The sequence below is a fragment of the Myotis yumanensis genome, unplaced genomic scaffold, assembly GCF_028538775.1.
Source record: "Myotis yumanensis isolate MYYU_CA2020_CCGP unplaced genomic scaffold, mMyoYum1.0.hap1 SCAF_2, whole genome shotgun sequence".
In the NCBI taxonomy this organism is placed as follows: Eukaryota; Metazoa; Chordata; class Mammalia; order Chiroptera; family Vespertilionidae; genus Myotis; species Myotis yumanensis.
Genome location: NW_027223753.1, coordinates 67036960 through 67054026, shown reverse-complemented (window position 1 = coordinate 67054026; position 17067 = coordinate 67036960). Strand labels below are relative to the sequence as shown.

The following is a 17067-nucleotide window of genomic DNA, read 5'->3' as shown; positions in this document are numbered from 1 at the left end:
GGCATTTTAAATTTTTGATTAAAGAAATTGAAACACCTTTTTAATATTTATACCTTTCAGAAAATGTCTTTGAAATTTAAAAATGCAAAACGAATTGAAGGCCTTGATAGTAATGTGTGGTGAGTACCTTAGAATCAACAATAATACTTTGGTGAGTTTTTTTTTCCCTACCGTTTTTCTATCCCTACTTGGGAATGTTTAGCCTTGTCTCAATAAACAAAGGAATAAATCAACTTATTTTAATTCATCCATTAAATGAAAATGGAAGGAAGTTAATGATGCATACACCTGTGCCAGGCACTAGAAATAGGCAGAGAAAAGACAAATTTGGTTGCTGCCCTCATGGAACTTACCGTCTAATCCATGAACTTTTCTTATTAGCTCCAGTCTTTAGCAGTTAATAGGAGAACCTAGCAGGGCTGGTATGATTGAGAAAAATATCTATATGATCAAAGTATGTGTATCATGGAATTGAGATTTGTAAGAAACGTTAAGTTTATTTGTTCAGCTATCTTTTTATTAAATGAAGTCATTTTGTAGATGATAAAATTTTTGTTGAGAACTCATTTTTTAAAAATCTAAAGCAGGTCTTATTTTTAAGTTATATAAAGATTATGAGGTATAAAAACTTAGCTCTTAATTATAGTGCTTATTAATATTAGCATTTTTATTTTACTTTATTTTTTTCTTTATTGATTAATGTATTTCATATGTGTCCTTATCCCTCTGTTGCCCCCACACACACTCATGCCCTCACCCCCCTGGTGTCTGTGTCCATTGGTTAGGCCTATATGCATGCATACAAGTCCTTTGGTTGATCTCTGATATCAGTATTTTTTATCTTAGGATTGAATTTACCAAGTTGGCTGCAGACCCCTCTGTTGTGAATCTTGGCCAAGGCCTTCCAGATATACCCCCTCCTCTATATGTGAAGGAAGAATTATCAAAGATTGCAGCAATTGATGGCCTGAATCAATATACACGGGGCTTTGTAAGTATAGGAGGACCGAGTGGGGTGTGAGCTTGTAATTTATATTGTATTGTGTATGGACAGACTTCTCTCACTTCTATATAATTGGCTTTCCGGGACCAACTGTCCCAACCTGATAACCAACGAACCCCTCCCTTTCCCTTGTCTGCTAGGATGAGCTGTCCCCTACTTCCAGCTGTGGAGGGGCTGTCCCCTTCCTTCCTTTGCTGCTGTTGGAGAGTGGTCCTGTGGCAACAAGGGAGGGAGAGTATTGTTGAGACATGTGTTTCTTTCCCATTACCACCTATGCAGCCTCAGCACTGGCCTCTTAATTATCTTCTATTTCCAACTACTTTCTTTCTTCTACTCTACCTCAGCCCAACCCCCATCCTTCTGTGTTCACTAGTAAATGCCCAGGATATCCAGAGATTTCCTAGAAAAACATACAAAATATCAGCTACCACAACCTATTAAGTGAATTGAGCAAGGTTGTAACACACAAGGCCAATATACAGAAATCCATTATATTTATATACATGAAAAATGAATAGTTGGAAATTAAAATTTCTTACAGACCATTTACAATAGCATCCAAAACCATGAAATATTTAGAATTGAATTTTTAAAATGTAAAATATGTACACTGAAATCAATAATACACACCTGAAAGAAATTAATACCTAAATAAATGGAGTGATATATGATGTTCATGAATTAAAAGACTAAATATTGCTCTGGCTGGGCGGCTCAAGTGGTTGGATCATTATCCCATATACCAAAAGGTTATATGTTCAATCCAAGAGGCAACCAATTGCTTTTTCTCTCACACATTGATGTGTTGTTTCTCTCTCTCTCTCTCTCTCTCTCTCCCCTCCCTCCCTTCCTTTCTCACTAAAACCAAAAAACATCCTTGGGTGACAATTTTTTTAAAAAAAGACTAAATATTGTCAAAATGATAATTTAACCTAAATTGATTCAGAGCAGAGTTTCTCAAGCTATGGCCTGTGTCTGAATCTGATGCACTCCTGACTTTTTAAATAAAGTTTATTAGAACATAGCCATGCCCATTTATTTAGGTATTTCCCAGTTTTTGTAGACATATATGAGTGCATATGTGTGTGTGCTTATATCTTGGTATAAGCACTGGGGATGGTGTTGCACTGACACCAGGCTGAGGACATCAGTCACCTCAGGGGAAGGGAAGGAAGTGATAATGAGGAGAAATAATAATTTTTCTTTACATAACTTTGCCTAGTTTAATTATTATATGAAGCACGAATTATTTTTGTAATTAAAAATGTTAAAAAACACAGACCCTTATCGTCCTAAGAAAAGAATGATAATTGCTTTCAAATCATGCTTTGCAAGAATTAGTTAGACATGGTATTTAAAGGAAATTTTGGGTTTCTGAGAGTGGTAACAAACTTCTCTTACTCTTTCCACAATTCATGTCTATTTTTTAGCTTGAATTTATGCTGTCTTTTTCTCTCATTATTGTTTTTTAGTTTACTGATTATGTTCTATTACCTCTTCTATTATTATACCCAGTTTCTCTAATATGATAATATCTCCTAATTTCAAAATATGAAAAATGTGCTATAGCTTTGTTTTTATTGATTTTAACACAGTGAGGGTCTGGTGCATACTAGTCAATATTCTGAAAGGAATAAAAAGGTGGCAAATAAATGCAACTTTGACCAAAAAAATGACTCCTTTTCTTCATATGAACCGGGGTGGACAACTTACAAGGAACCTAAGGCCCTTTTACCTCGCAAGCCTGGGGTGTACCCATCCAGCCTCCCTCTCCTGCATCCTGACCCAGTCCATCCCTCCGGAGCCCAGGTGCTTTCCAAGCAAAGGCATGTTACCTGCACTTGGACACTCTCACAAGTGACAGAAAACCAGGTGGTTCCCCTAAAGCAAAAAGAGGAAGTACTGCTGGATAGAAAAAATAAATATTGCCAAGACCGGTTTGGCTCAGTGGAGAGAGCGTCGGTCTGTGGACTGAAAGGTCCCAGGTTCGATTCCGGTCAAGGGCATGTACCTTGGTTTCGGGCACATCCCCAGTGGGAGGTGTGCAGGAGGCGGCTGGTTGATGTTTCTCTCTCATCAATGTTACTGACTCTCTATCTCTCTCCCTTTCTCTCTAAAAAATCAATAAAAATATATTTAAAAAAATAAAAATAAATAAATATTGACTTTGATACCTAAGAAGACAAAAGGGGGAACAGGACGGGGAAGAAAGAGAAGGAAAGAAGGGAACAGAACATGGCAGAGAAGATTGAGGAGGAGCTAAGAAGTCAGGCCTCCCCACGTCTCAGACTTGGTGCATTTACAGTCCCCTCAGTGCTCATGTTCAAGTTGTTCTCCTGGGTAACTACTGCTCTCTTGGCTCTCAATGTGAATAATGTTCCACTTCTTCCTCACATGTGTTGCCAACACTAATGTGCATTTTTTTTGGTGAATTTCTTTTCTCTCGTCTTAGTCCATTGGTTGGAATAGCCTGTTCTACTGTAACTTGGAAGAACAGAATCAAGGGATGAGATATATAGTTAATGCCGGTTCCTGGCTGATTTTAACTAGGAAAAATATCCAACTCTATCCCATATGATTACTGTCAAAAATAGTCATTAAGCCAAACTGGTTTGGCTCAGTGGATAGAGCGTCGGCCTGTGGACTGAAGGGTCCCAGGTTCGATTCCGGTCAAGGGCATGTATCTTGGTTGCGGGCACATCCCCAGTGGGAGGTGTGCAGGAGGCAGCTAGTCGATGTTTCTCTCTCATCGATGTTTCTAACTCTCTATCCCTCTCCCTTCATCTCTGTAAAAAATCAATAAGTATATATTTAAAAAAAAATAGTCATTAAATGTGATCTAATTACTATCAAAATGTCAAAAATATATTTGATGTTGAAGTCAATTTTTAATCAAAGCAAATAACTTTAAATTCTGTGTTCTAAAATCAATAATTTAATAGGAAGTTTTTAATCATTAGCAAGTCTTCCTGGGCATTCATGTAGGAACCCTCTGGTCATAGGGAAAAAAATTTTTTTAATTAACTGCCAATTAAAAAATATTCTTTGGATAATTATAAAAACCCAGATTTTTTTAAGTTTCAATTTTAGAGCCAAATTACTTCAAAGAAGTAGTTCCCATAATCAAGGTTTTTTTCTTCTTTTTTCTTCAACAGGGTCATCCACCTCTTGTGAAAGCTCTGTCCTGCTTATATGAAAAGTTGTATCAAAAGCAGATCGATCCAAATAAAGAAATCCTTGTGACAGTAGGAGCATATGGCTCTCTCTTTAGTGCCATTCAAGGATTAATTGATGAGGGGGATGAAGTAAGTATTAGTTAACATTACCATATTACCCAATTCATCATTGTTATTTGTCCTGCCTTTGAATCTTTTACTTGTTTTATGCTATTTTTTATTTTTTTTATTTTTGAAGTATAATGCATATGCAGTAAAGTTCACAAATCTTAAATGTACAGCTCAATAAATTTTTACATATGCTTATGTGTATCTCCATAACCACAAACCAGAAGAAGATATAATGCATTCCCAGCACCCTTTTGCCCCTTCCTAGTCTATATTCTCCCAGAAATACCCACTCTTCTGTCTTCTATCACCTGCTCTTTAACTGGATATAATACCGTCATATAGTATGTACTCTTGAATCTGGCTTCTTTCATTTTGCCTGTGAGATTCATCCATTTTGTTGCATGTACTTTATTCTCATTTTTAAAACTTATTTAGATAAAGGCAGGTGGAAGAGGCCAGAAATGATGGGGAAAATTAATCTTAGTTTGCACAGCTAAAATAACCTTTCCTCTGAAAGGTTTAATCAGCAAGTATTTGGTCCTGTCCTTTTGCGCCCAGTATTGTTGGCAGCATGGCGTGAGGAATGTGTAACAGGACGGTTGAGTCTCTCTGCTGTTTAGTCCTGTGGTGTAAGATCCACTTTGGCACCGAGCTCAGTCAGCTCTACCCCTACATCCCCATTATCATTCCAATACCCCTCCTTCAGGACTGCCTGACCTCTTTCATTTATTCAAAAATTGCTGAGGATCTCCTCTATGCTAAGCTCTGTGGGAGGGAAGACTTTTAAAAGGCAGTCTATGCATGGAAGGCACTCTGTCTAATAAAGGAGATAGCCGTGTAAACAGATGAAGAGGAATGCGGTGTGATCATCAGCACGAGGATGTCTGGGTTATGGTGGGGACAAAGGGAAGAAGTAGGTCTGGAAAGCTCCAGAGAGGGGTTGCTTAGGCTGGGTCTGAAGAATAAATACTCACCATGACCTATATTGCTAATTCCTTTGTTTGAACCCTGCTAGCACTTTATCTGTACCTTTTTCATTAAAAAAATATCACTATCACTCTGAGTTATATTGTTTTATACCTCAAATCCAAGGCAATAAGCTAAAGGGAACATGTAAAGGAAATACAGTCAAACTTTGATATAAAAATATCCTTTAATCCTATAAAATAGTTGCATTTTTTCCTTATACGTTGATGTAGTTAATCCTTTGCTGCCACCGCCTTCTCTGCTACTCTGTTGGAGTATGCCAAGGCTCAGCCCTTGGCCTTCTCTTCTCTAGTCATTCTTCCCTGATCACTTTATCTAATATTTTGAAACCAGACATGTCACTTTATATGATGTTGACCTATTTTATTGTCTTTATTAACATTGATAACATTGATTACTATCCAAAATTATTTCATTTACTTTCTTGTTGTCTTGTTTATTATAAGACTCTCAGAGGACTGAGTTCCAGAACTGGTTTACTACTGTACTTCCATCACCTAAAATAGTGAACGCCCATCCCAGCTGGTGTGGCTCAGTGGATTGAGCATCATTCCATGCACACATGCCCAGGTTGCACACTCAGTCCCCAGTAAGGGCATGCAGAAGGCAGCCGATCAATGTTTATATATCTCTCTCTCTAAAAAAAAAAAATCATTAAAACATTTTAAAAAATAGTGAGTGCTCAATAAATATTCTTTAAGAGGGGGAGGGGAATAGTCCCATTGTAAACATGAAGCAATCACAGTGAAGAGTGTCAAGTACATTGGTTCAGTTCTACCTTCCTGCCTCCTTTCCTAAGCTCTCCCTATGTTTCTCACCAGGGTTACAAAGATAGGTCGTCTTAGTCCCAAAGAATTTTACAGACTAATTGAAAACTTGTTCCTGGTTCATTTCTTTGTCCTCTGCGTACCCAACACCTAACATAGCACATTGTATAGTAGGTACAATGACTAGGACAAACTAAGGGCCTTCAGGATGTAAGGGTCTCTTTTATTCCAGAGAGAAAGGCCTTAAACAGGAATCATCAGAAATACAAACAGTAAAAAGTGTGAATTTAGAACAATAATTAGGAACCATTTACCCAACAAAACGTTAAACAAGACAGCTTACGATTAACTTGTGAAATTATAAATTGCTCTTGCCCTATTTTTCAAAAACAGTTGCTATATATGGAAAGATGTTTACACGCTTTACTCTAGCAATCATCTGAATTTATTCAACGGACTATTTAAAGATAGAGAAACCACACATACTTACAAATGGACATAACATTTTATTTATACAAGCAAACAATAAGAAAACTACTCTAGAATTCAACAGGCTCTCAAATAGCCATTAAAACAATAAATATTTAAACTATAATTATATGAAATTTTTGTGAAATATTGCTAGGTGTAAAAAAGAACATTTGAATGTATATAATTATGTGTTCAAACTCTCCTTATAGAAAAGCAAAGGGTCAGGATGCTAGATTCAGGCTGGCAGATTGTGGGAAGGACACTGGCTGGGCTGGCTGGATTGGCCCACTGACCTGGAAGCCAGCCCATGAGTGATGGAGAGAGAGCATACAGGGGCAAAGGGGCCAGGAGTATACATACCAGGGACTAGGAAAAAAGACGGAATCCAGACATGTCACCTGGCAGGGGAAATCTGGTATCAGACAATAACAATAGCATCCCAGCTGGTCTCCCTGCATCCACTCTTTGTTTCTGGATGCTTTTGAGGAAAGGGAAAATCTTTACTTTCAAGATAATACTTAGAAATTAGTACTGCACCACGGAGAGCATTGCAGTGTTCTCTTTCTTTATAGTCTGGCTTCTGCCACCATCTGACATTTTATTTCCTACCTTGGAATTTAAATGAACTCTTAATGTTTTTGGCTGGACATCCCTTTGGGAATGTGTTGAGCGCTCTGGCCCTTTTCCCCTCAAAAATCAACTTATGCGCATATAAAACTGCATGCAATTCCCAGGTCCCCACTGCAGACCTTTCTATTGATCTCCCTAAGAGGTCAACAACTCCAGTGAAGGCTCCCGATGGGTTTATACCCAAAGTCTCTTCTATTATGATGTTAGCTACATGCTGCCTCTCAGCTTGTAGTATAGTGCCTTACATATAGCGGTTACACGGTATTTGTTAAATGAGTCCATGATTGATATTATGTGTTCTTATTTGGGTGTATTTCAGGTCATAATAATCGTGCCTTTCTATGACTGCTATGAGCCCATGGTGAAAATGGCTGGAGCAACACCTGTTTATATTTCTTTAAGATCTGTAAGTTCATCAATACAATTCACATGCTTTAAGAAGTTTGAAAATACCAATTACTTTGTCACCGATAAAGCTTCTACTTTGATTACATTTGGGGGTTTTCTATATTATCTCTACTCTGACTGAAGTTAACAATGAGCGTTGAGGAGGAACTTTTATTAATTTATCATGTGTTTGCCGTGTGTTTCTGTTGTGTTAGCATCCACATTGTATGTAATATTATCTTTTGTGGTCATTGGTCTCCCCCACTGATGGAGCACAACCAGATTAGAGACCATTTCTGACTCACTTTTCTAGCACTGCTCCCCAGTGACTAGCAGTGCAGGGCAATGCTGGGTGCTCAATAAATGCTTGTTGAATTCTTTATCTTTATGAATATCATATAGTACCATTGTCTTTTTAAAAATATTTTAAAAATAAGTAATATACTAAGGTGAAGCACAGAATCTTCTGCTAGCCTTATAGTATGAGCCATGTTAACCATAGTTGTCTCTGGCTTCTTTGAAGGAATATGGGCACTGTAACAGCTGTTAATGTTGATAGGATCCATTTTTCTGTTTAACAGGTGTGAGCATGAGACTCAAGTCCTCTTGGGCTCTTAAGGCAGAACGAAAGCTTAGTTATTTCTGTTTATTTATTTTTTTTGGTTAGTCATTTATTCAGTTACATTTGCCACTCCTTTCTCTGAATTTTTTTCTTTATTGGGTTATTTATTTGTAAGACAGCAAACATGAATTAATTGAATTAAATCACATCTTCATTCTTCATGCTTAGAAACCTATTGATGGGAAAAAATGGTCTAGCTCTGACTGGACATTGGATCCCAAAGAACTGGCAAGTAAATTTAACTCCAAAACCAAAGCTATTATACTCAATACTCCACATAACCCCATTGGCAAAGTAAGTGAGTCTTTGATCTCTTTATACAGTCTTCTGATCCATCGTTTTCTCACACGGTGAAGAATAATTGCTCTGCTCTTGTTTCCTTTAATATGCATAGGTGTACACCAAAGAAGAACTCCAGCTAATTGCTGACCTTTGCATCAAACATGACACACTCTGCATCAGTGATGAGGTTTATGAATGGCTTGTATATTCTGGAAATAAGCATTTAAAAATAGGTACTGATCATTATATAGAGTTACAAACCTAAATGTGTTCGGGCATGTGTGCAACAACCGATTGGGAAGGATCCCAGAACAGCTTTAACACAATCTTTGTAGTGGGTGTCGTATGAGTACTTACACATGAGATTTGAATAAATGGTGCTTGAGTGAGTTAATGAGCAGATTGAAGGACAGACAGTGCATACTTAAGGGGAGAGATTTGGGATCACACTATAACACTACAAAACCAGAGAAGCAGTACTGCCTATATCCATGGCTTTTTATCAAAAAATCCAGCTCTAACTGGGTACATAAGACATAGGAGCTAACTTGTTCCTGAACTGGATGGTCTCTGCCGAGCAAGTCGCCAGGTCAACGGGCAAAAATTACAGGGACAGTGAGCTGGTGCTGCTTGGCCCTTGCCTAGGACTTTGCCACTGTGACTGGGCCATCTCACAAAGGCCATGGTGTCTTCGGGGGTAACCCAAATTTATATGAACTCTTTGCACTTGCCCTTCCTATGCTTGAAAAGACTTTTCCCTCCAAGGTACACAGAGTTCAGTCTCTCACCTCCCTCAGGTCTTTTTTCAGGTGTCAGTTTTTAGGGCCACAGTTACACCTCTCCTTCCAGCATTTGCTTTGTCCTTTTTCTGTCCTGTTTTGATTTTTCCTCCATAGCAAATACCAGGATCTATATATTTTACTTCTACAATAAGGAAGGGATTTTTGTTTGTTTGGGTGTCTGAGTCCTCAGTTCCCAGTATAGCGTCTTGCACATAGTAGATGATCAGAAATTAATTGTTGAATAAATAAATAGGAGGTATGAAAAGTTTAAGGGAAGGATAACTAAAATCACTATGGCAGAAACCAATAATTTAAAAAGTGCACTTATATATAAATATATATTTCCAGCATCATAATCATCCCTATGGTGCATTACAAACTGCTGTAGAGATAGAGGGGAAAGCAAATGTTTGTGGGGCTCAGCAAAGGAGTGGGCAAAAGATGGAAGTAGGAAGAAAATCCCTATCAGATAAACTTACAGTACTGTGGCAAAAAGGCATGAAAGATCAAGATAAACTTAAGAAAGATCAGTGGTTTCTAAGGGTGTGTTACAGTGACTGGCAGGTATGACAGTGGGAAAGTAGGGTGATTCTGAAGGACTTTGTATATGAAAATAGAGTAAACTGTTGAGGAGTGTAAAAATCAAACGGTCTTTCAAAATGAGAGACAACAAGCATTTACTGAGATCAATAAGAATAGCTATTCTGGAATCATTAATTCTGGCGAAAGCCCCAATAATGTTCTTTTTTTTAATTATTAAATCTTCACTGTTCAGATTAGTACATTTGTTTCTCTTTTTTCCCCCCATAACTCCCCTCCACCCAGTTCCCACCCCACCCTCTGCCCTCACTCCCCACCCACTGTCCTCATTCATAGGTGCGAGATTTTTGTCCAGTCTCTTCCCGCATCCCCCACACCCCTTTCCCCCCCAAGAATAGTCAGTCCATTCCCTTTCTATGCCCCTGATTCTATTATAATCACCAGTTCATTCTGTTCATCAGATTATTTATTCACTTGATTTTTAGATTCACTTGTTGATAGATGTGTATTTGTTGTTCATAATTTGTATCTTTACCTTTTTCTTCTTCTTCCTCTTCTTAAAGGATACATTTCAGCATTTCATATAATACTGGTTTGGTGGTGATGAACTCCTTTAGCTTTTCCTTATCTGTGAAGCTCTTTATCTGACCTTCAATTCTGAATGATAGCTTTGCTGGATAAAGTAATCTTGGTTGTAGGTTCTTGGCATTCATCACTTTGAATATTTCTTGCCACTCCCTTCTGGCCTGCAAAGTTTCTGTTGAGAAATCAGCTGACAGTCGTATGGGTACTCCCTTGTAGGTAACTGACTTTCTTTCTCTTGCTGCTTTTAAGAGTCTCTCTTTGTCTTTTGCTCTTGGCATTTTAATTATGATGTGTCTTGGTGTGGTCCTCTTTGGATTCCTTTTGTTTGGGGTTCTCTGCGCTTCCTGGACTTGGAAGTCTATTTCTTTCACCAGGTAGGAGAAGTTTTCTGTCATTATTTCTTCAAACAGGTTTTCAATATCTTGCTCTCTCTCTTCTTCTGGCACCCCTATAATTCGGATGTTGGTATACTTGAAGTTGTCCCAGAGGCTCCTTACACTATCTTCATATTTTTGGATTCTTTTTTCATTTTGCTTTTCCGGTTGGGTGTTTTTTGCTTCTTCGTATTTCAAATCTTTAACTTGATTCTTGCAATCCTCTGGTCTGCTGTTGGGAGTCTGTATAATATTCTTTATTTCAGTCAGTGTATGCTTAATTTCTAGTTGGTCCTTTATCACAACATCAAGGGTCTCACTAGATTTCTTGAGGATCTCACTACATTTATCGGCGATCTCACCAGTCTTTTTGAGGGTCTTACTAAATTTATCGGCAGCTTCTAGACAGTTCTTGAAACACCTTAAAAGTGTGGTTTTGAACTCTATATCCAGCAGTTTGCTTTCCTCCATTTCTGTCATTTGTGTCCTGTTTCTTTGTCTCCGCATTTTTTATGCTTCCTTGTGTTGATAAAGTGGTTTTCTGTGCTAAGTGTCCTCTGGGGCCCAGTGGTTCAGCCTCCCCAATTACCTGAGGAGGACACTCTTGGTGCTCCCCCTTGTGGTCTTTGTGCACAGTCTTATTGTAGTTAAGCCTTGATTGTTGTAAGTAACACTGGGAGGGGTTGACCTCCAGGCCAATTAGCTGTGAGAATCAGCAGTGTCTGCAGTGAGAGAACTTCTGTCCTGGAGCTCTAGGGAGGTGCTAATCTAGCCTCTGCCTGAGGCTATCCAGCAAATGCCTCAGTGCAAGGCTTGGGCAGGGCGGGTCCCAGGGGATCAACAGGGCGGGCGGAGCGAGCAGTTATGGCTGCTCTCAGTCCTGCCTTCAGAGGCCCGGCTTCTCAGTGTCCCAGCAATCGCTGCAAGTACCTCCGAGAGAAAGCTGCCCTTGAGTTTCGACCGATGCCAGACAGTCCTGCTTCTCCCGTATGAGTCTAGGTCCCCAGAGACTTGCCTGGAACTGGAGCTCAGAGCCTGAGACTCCCTCCCAATTGAAAAAGACAACCACGCCCTCAGCCGCCAGCCCGCTCCACGTGCGTCTCTGTACCTTAGTATTTTACTTCTGCACCGCACCTCCTCTGAGTCTCGGTATGCTTTTCTCTTTCCTTCTAGTTGTAGAATTTCCACTCAGCCAGCCTTCCTGTGGTTCTGGGTGATGTCCGTTCCGTCTTTTAGTTGTATTTTTGAAGTGGTTGTGCGAAGCAGCAATCTCCGGTGTTTACCTATGCCGCCATCTTGGTTTCTCCCCAATAATGTTCTATTAGGAGACAAAGGCAATGGGCATTTATGAGACAGGTAAGGGGAATACTGACATCAATAGAAGAAAGGCAATTCTATTGGTACACATAGCATGTTAATTTTAGACAACAATTTTAATTTTCAGTAGTCATTAGTCCAGTAGTCTTAATAACTAATTCCTCATTATCTTTGAAAACAGTTCTTTGGAACACAAGGTTGCTTAAGCCCAGTCCAAAGGTTATTTTGTCCTGTTTTTACCGTTCCAAAAAAGTTGAGGCATAAGACATGCAAGGCAGTTCCTCTGACATGGCAACTATGGCTGCATTTTAAAGTGGCTCCATTCATATGTATTATTGTTTATAGGTCAGTGGTTCTGAAACTTACTTTAGTGGTAGAGCTCCTTGAAGCCACAATGTTTGCATCATGAAATAGTGATATATTGCATTCCACCCTGAAACTAGAAGCAATTTCCCTGACAGAAATTAAATAATTAAAATTCAATATAAAAATCATTCAACCTTGAAAAATAAAATAAATAAAAATCATTCAATAAAAATTCTCTGCATATTTTGCATAACAAAGAGCTATTGAAATAAACACATTTGAGGTTTTCTGATATTGCCATTAGTATTCATTTAGTAAATAAATGCTCCTTTGTTTCACTATTGGTAGCACTCACTATCAGATAAGTGCTAGGATTTATCTTAAGTGCTTAATACAATTTTGTTGAGGAAAACTTAGTTGATTTTTTAAATTCTAAACATTAATTTGATCATCAGAGAGAGTACCAGTGAGCACACTTTGAGAACTGCTGCAAAAGCTGTGCCAAGGCAGGGGAATTGATTACATGATTGGATTTGTTTTAAAAAAGGTAAGAACCAGCTGCAGATGAGGATCGTCAGTCAGTCAGATGCCCTGGTAGTGGAGAGGATAAATGCATACTGTTTAGAAGGGGAAACTCCAGGGCACAGAGTATATCATTAAAATGTGGGAAGGGAACAAGCAAGAATGATTCTGAGATCTCCAGCCTGGACCACTCAGCAGTGATGAGGCCCTTCACCAGAGATGGAGATGGAGACGGGGAGCAGATCTGTGGGGAAGAGCTGAGCCAAGGAAATTCCTGCTACTCATGCTTTAGTCTTGCTAAGTTTTAGTGTCTCTGAGACACAAATGTCTGAAGACAAGTAAAATTATAGGCCTGCTGACCGGATCAATTAGGAGGTAGAGCGTTAAACAGGGAAAGCCAGAAGCAAACTGTGATTCTGTGTCAAACTTGCATCGAAGTTCACCTTCACCTATCTTGTTGCTGACCTCGGTTTTGGGCCATTTGAACTATTCTGGCCAATATGGACAATTAACTTTTGGGTAGATATTTTTAGATTAATTTTTATTAAATTGATATTTAATTATTTTATTTTTAATGATTTTAAGTTTATTTGATTTATTTAAAATAAACATTTACTTTAAATAAAATAATTCTGTTTAAGTAATTAAATTATTTTGTTAAAGTTACTAAGTTTTGTTTAGATTAAGCAGAGAGGGAGAGGTATCTACCTAATGAATAAATATAATTTTATATTCATCCTAAACCATGTTCATGCCTATGTGAGAATGACTCAAAGCTTTAGAATTTTAGTTAATTCCATTTAGTAATATTGTCTCAAAGATTACTTTAAATAATCTTGAAATTATTTTTAAACCTGTGTTATATTTAAACCTTATGTTATATTAGAAGCCCCTCATGGTAACAGTGTAACTAATATTATTTTCTAGAGATAACAAGACATATTTTTAACTAAGATTTTTTAGTTCTTATATCAGCCCATAAAGTTAAACTATGGAAAAAATGAATTCACTATTTCATTATTTAGAGAGTAATTTGGTTGCATGAATACTTATTCTAGCAAATATAGTGGCCTTTGTTACATGAAAGATACAAAATGGCTATTCCATCAATTTTCACAGTGCAATAGTAGCTCTTTAACAGGTGTACTGGTTAATAATGACAGATTTTGTAATCAAAGAAAACATGTTAATTTCAAGAGAAGCATCAAAAGTGCTTTATTTGAAGTAATGTCCATTGCTAGCTACACATTTCCCCCATCTTTCAGGTATTTGTGGATACTGTCCCAATAGAACTTTTCTTGTTTTGAGGCAAACCGTTCAGAGACCCAGTTTTCCACTTCTTCGTATGTTTTGAAGTGCTGCTCAGAAAGTGCATGTGCCATTGATCAGAACAAGTGGTAATCTGAAGGAGCAAGGTCTGGTGAATACGGCGGGTGGGTTAATACTTCCCAGGCAAGATCTTTTAACGTGTCTTTAACTGGGTTTGAAGTGTGTGGTGGTGCATCATCATGAAGCAAAATTACTTTGCCATGTCTTCCTGGCACATTTTGGTCGTTTCACGATCAAACCATGGTTCAAATTGATTATTTATTGTCAGTAGCGATCAGTATTAATGGTTTCACCTGGTTTTAGAAGCTCATAATACATCATACCTTCCTGATCCCACCAAACGCAGAGCATTGTCTTCTTTCCGAAGCGATTTGGCCTTGCAGTTGATGTTGATGGTTGACCTGCGTCAACCCATGATTTTGTGCATTTGGGATTGTCAAAATAAATCCACTTTTCATCGCCAGTCACAATTCAATGCAAAAAAGACTTTCTTTCGTGCTTTTGAAGCAACATTTTACTGATGACTTTTCAGTTTTCCATTTGTCTTTCGTTCAGTTGATATGGCACCCATTTTCCTTCCTTTAAGATCTTTCCCATTGCTTGTAAATGATTGGAAATTGTTTGTTGAGCAACATTTAATCTTTCTGCAAGTTGTTTTTGAGTTTGACATGCATCTTCATCCAATAATGCTTGTAATTGTTGGTCTTCAAACTTTTTCGGTTGACCTGGACGTTCTTTGTCTTTCTCATCGAAATCATCACTTTTAAAGCGTTTAAACCAGCATTCATAAGTATCTTGAGATGGAGCATGTTCACCATAAGCTTCCCGAAGTATTTAGCAGCACTTTTCTTCAAAATAATGAATTATAACAGCGGTTCTCAACCTGTAGGTCGTGACCCCTTTGGAGGTCGAATGACCCTTTCACAGGGGTCGCCTAAGACCATCGCAAAACACATATATAATTACATATTATTTTTGTGATTAATCACTATGCTTTAATTATGTTCAGTTTGTAACAATGAAAATACATCCTGCATATCAGATATTTACATTACGATTCATAACAGTAGTAAAATTACAGTTATGAAGTAGCAACGAAAATAATTTTATGGTTGGGGGTCACCACAACATGAGGAACTGTATTAAAGGGTCACGGTATTAGGAAGGTTGAGAACCACTGAATTATAACTCCACAAATGCTCTTTTTTTGGCACGAATTCGACATTTTTAAGCATAAAAATATCTATGATGTTAAGGCCTTCAGCAAATTTGACATGTGAAGTTTTGAAGCTTGCTGTCAATACAACAAAATAGCATACATATCAAATCGCATATATATCAACATATGTGTAACTCCATCTATTGAAAAAAACCACATTATTAACCGGTACACCCTAACATAATAAGGCTCTGTAGCCACAGATCATGAATTAGCATCATCTTCATGGCACAAAGGCCGTTATCCCGGTGTGGTGCTTTTTATCATGCCTCTAATCTTTACCTGACTTCTATTGAAGCCCAAGTTGCCTGTGAGTAACTGTTATAGTTGCTGTGGCTGGTTTAAGGAGCATGGGTCCTAAATGAGAAGTGCAAAGACCAGTTGCCTTTCAGATGTAAATGAAAGCTAAACTTGCTGATACTGGATATAGTTTTTTGTTTGTTTGTTTGTTTGTTTTTACTGGTTTTTTTTCTTTTATTTTTTTTAATTTTTTAAGGTATTACACATAGTAGTACATATATCTCCTTTTTCCCCCCCACATTGACCTTCCCCCAGCCTCCCCTACCCCCGGTCGCATACCCTCATCCCATCCTGGATATAGTTTTTTAAATCATCAGGTCTGCAAAGATTTATTTTTTATTTTTTTCCTCTGGTTACTATAGTCACACTCGGTGCTGTGGTCATCTGTTTACATTAACTTCTGTGGCTCCCCAAATCTCTGAGATTGAGAGGACATGAACATCTAGATGTTTTAAATTACTTAGGGCCCCTTTTATTGAAATAGTGGAATTTTTCTTATTGGATCAGATTCTTGATTCAAATGATATCTCCAGGTTTCAGTAAAAAAGATGTTTCAGTCAACAAAAGAAACCTCTCTTATAGAAGAGATAGAATAATACACTGATATTTGTATACTAACCTGTTAAGATTTGGGAAATTAATATAAAATTATTTGTAAGCTATTTATCTGATCAGTTTACATCCACTTTTATATGGCTAAAATAGCCATCAACAAATTAGCTCTCTTTTGAAATACTAAATTAGATTTGATAGTGTGTATGAAACCTACATTTGACAGGAGTACTCTTTAATTTCTGTTATATGTAACTTATACTGAAAACATATTAGGATTGTGTTTGTTTCTCTGGATAATTTTCCTTTTCAAAGATTTTATCTAAATATTGTTACTAATGGGCCTTTCTGATTTTGGATATATATTATTACATAAGGAGAGTGGTACTCTGCATTATGCTTAGTTTAGATTTGCTCTGGTCACATAGGAAGTGGCATGGGTGTCACAGTGTCCTTTTAAGTACTTGGAAGTCTAGAACTGTCTCAGAACTTGAAGGGCTATAATTATTATATACAATATTAGGATATTCCTTCTTCAAAAGGACCCTTTGAATATTCATTTATCTTTTCGTTTTTGTTATACTCCACAAGGAATACAATTATACTTTTCTGATTTATGCTGTTTTCCTACCTTTACAAATACTGGCAGGTGTTTCATGATAGACTGAAACTATGTATACATTCATTTTGGAAATTTGTTTAGCTACTTTACATTTTAGTAAGCTGTGAGAGGATTACTTTAAGAAAACAGCTTAGCCCTAGCTGGTTTGGCTCAGTGAATAGAGTGTCAGCCTGTGGACCAAAG

At 37.7% G+C, this 17067-nt stretch overlaps 1 protein-coding gene across 1 annotated transcript in view; it reads left to right on the top strand.

The window, feature by feature from the left end:
- The window catches only part of KYAT3 (kynurenine aminotransferase 3), a 67672-nt gene that overhangs the window by 30302 nt on the left and 20303 nt on the right, over positions 1-17067 (top strand). The window contains exons 3-8 of the mRNA XM_070403402.1: positions 61-119; positions 847-991; positions 4159-4308; positions 7465-7551; positions 8323-8448; positions 8549-8669. Coding sequence (XP_070259503.1) covers positions 61-119; positions 847-991; positions 4159-4308; positions 7465-7551; positions 8323-8448; positions 8549-8669 — 688 coding nt within the window. The remainder of the gene's footprint in view (positions 1-60; positions 120-846; positions 992-4158; positions 4309-7464; positions 7552-8322; positions 8449-8548; positions 8670-17067) is intronic.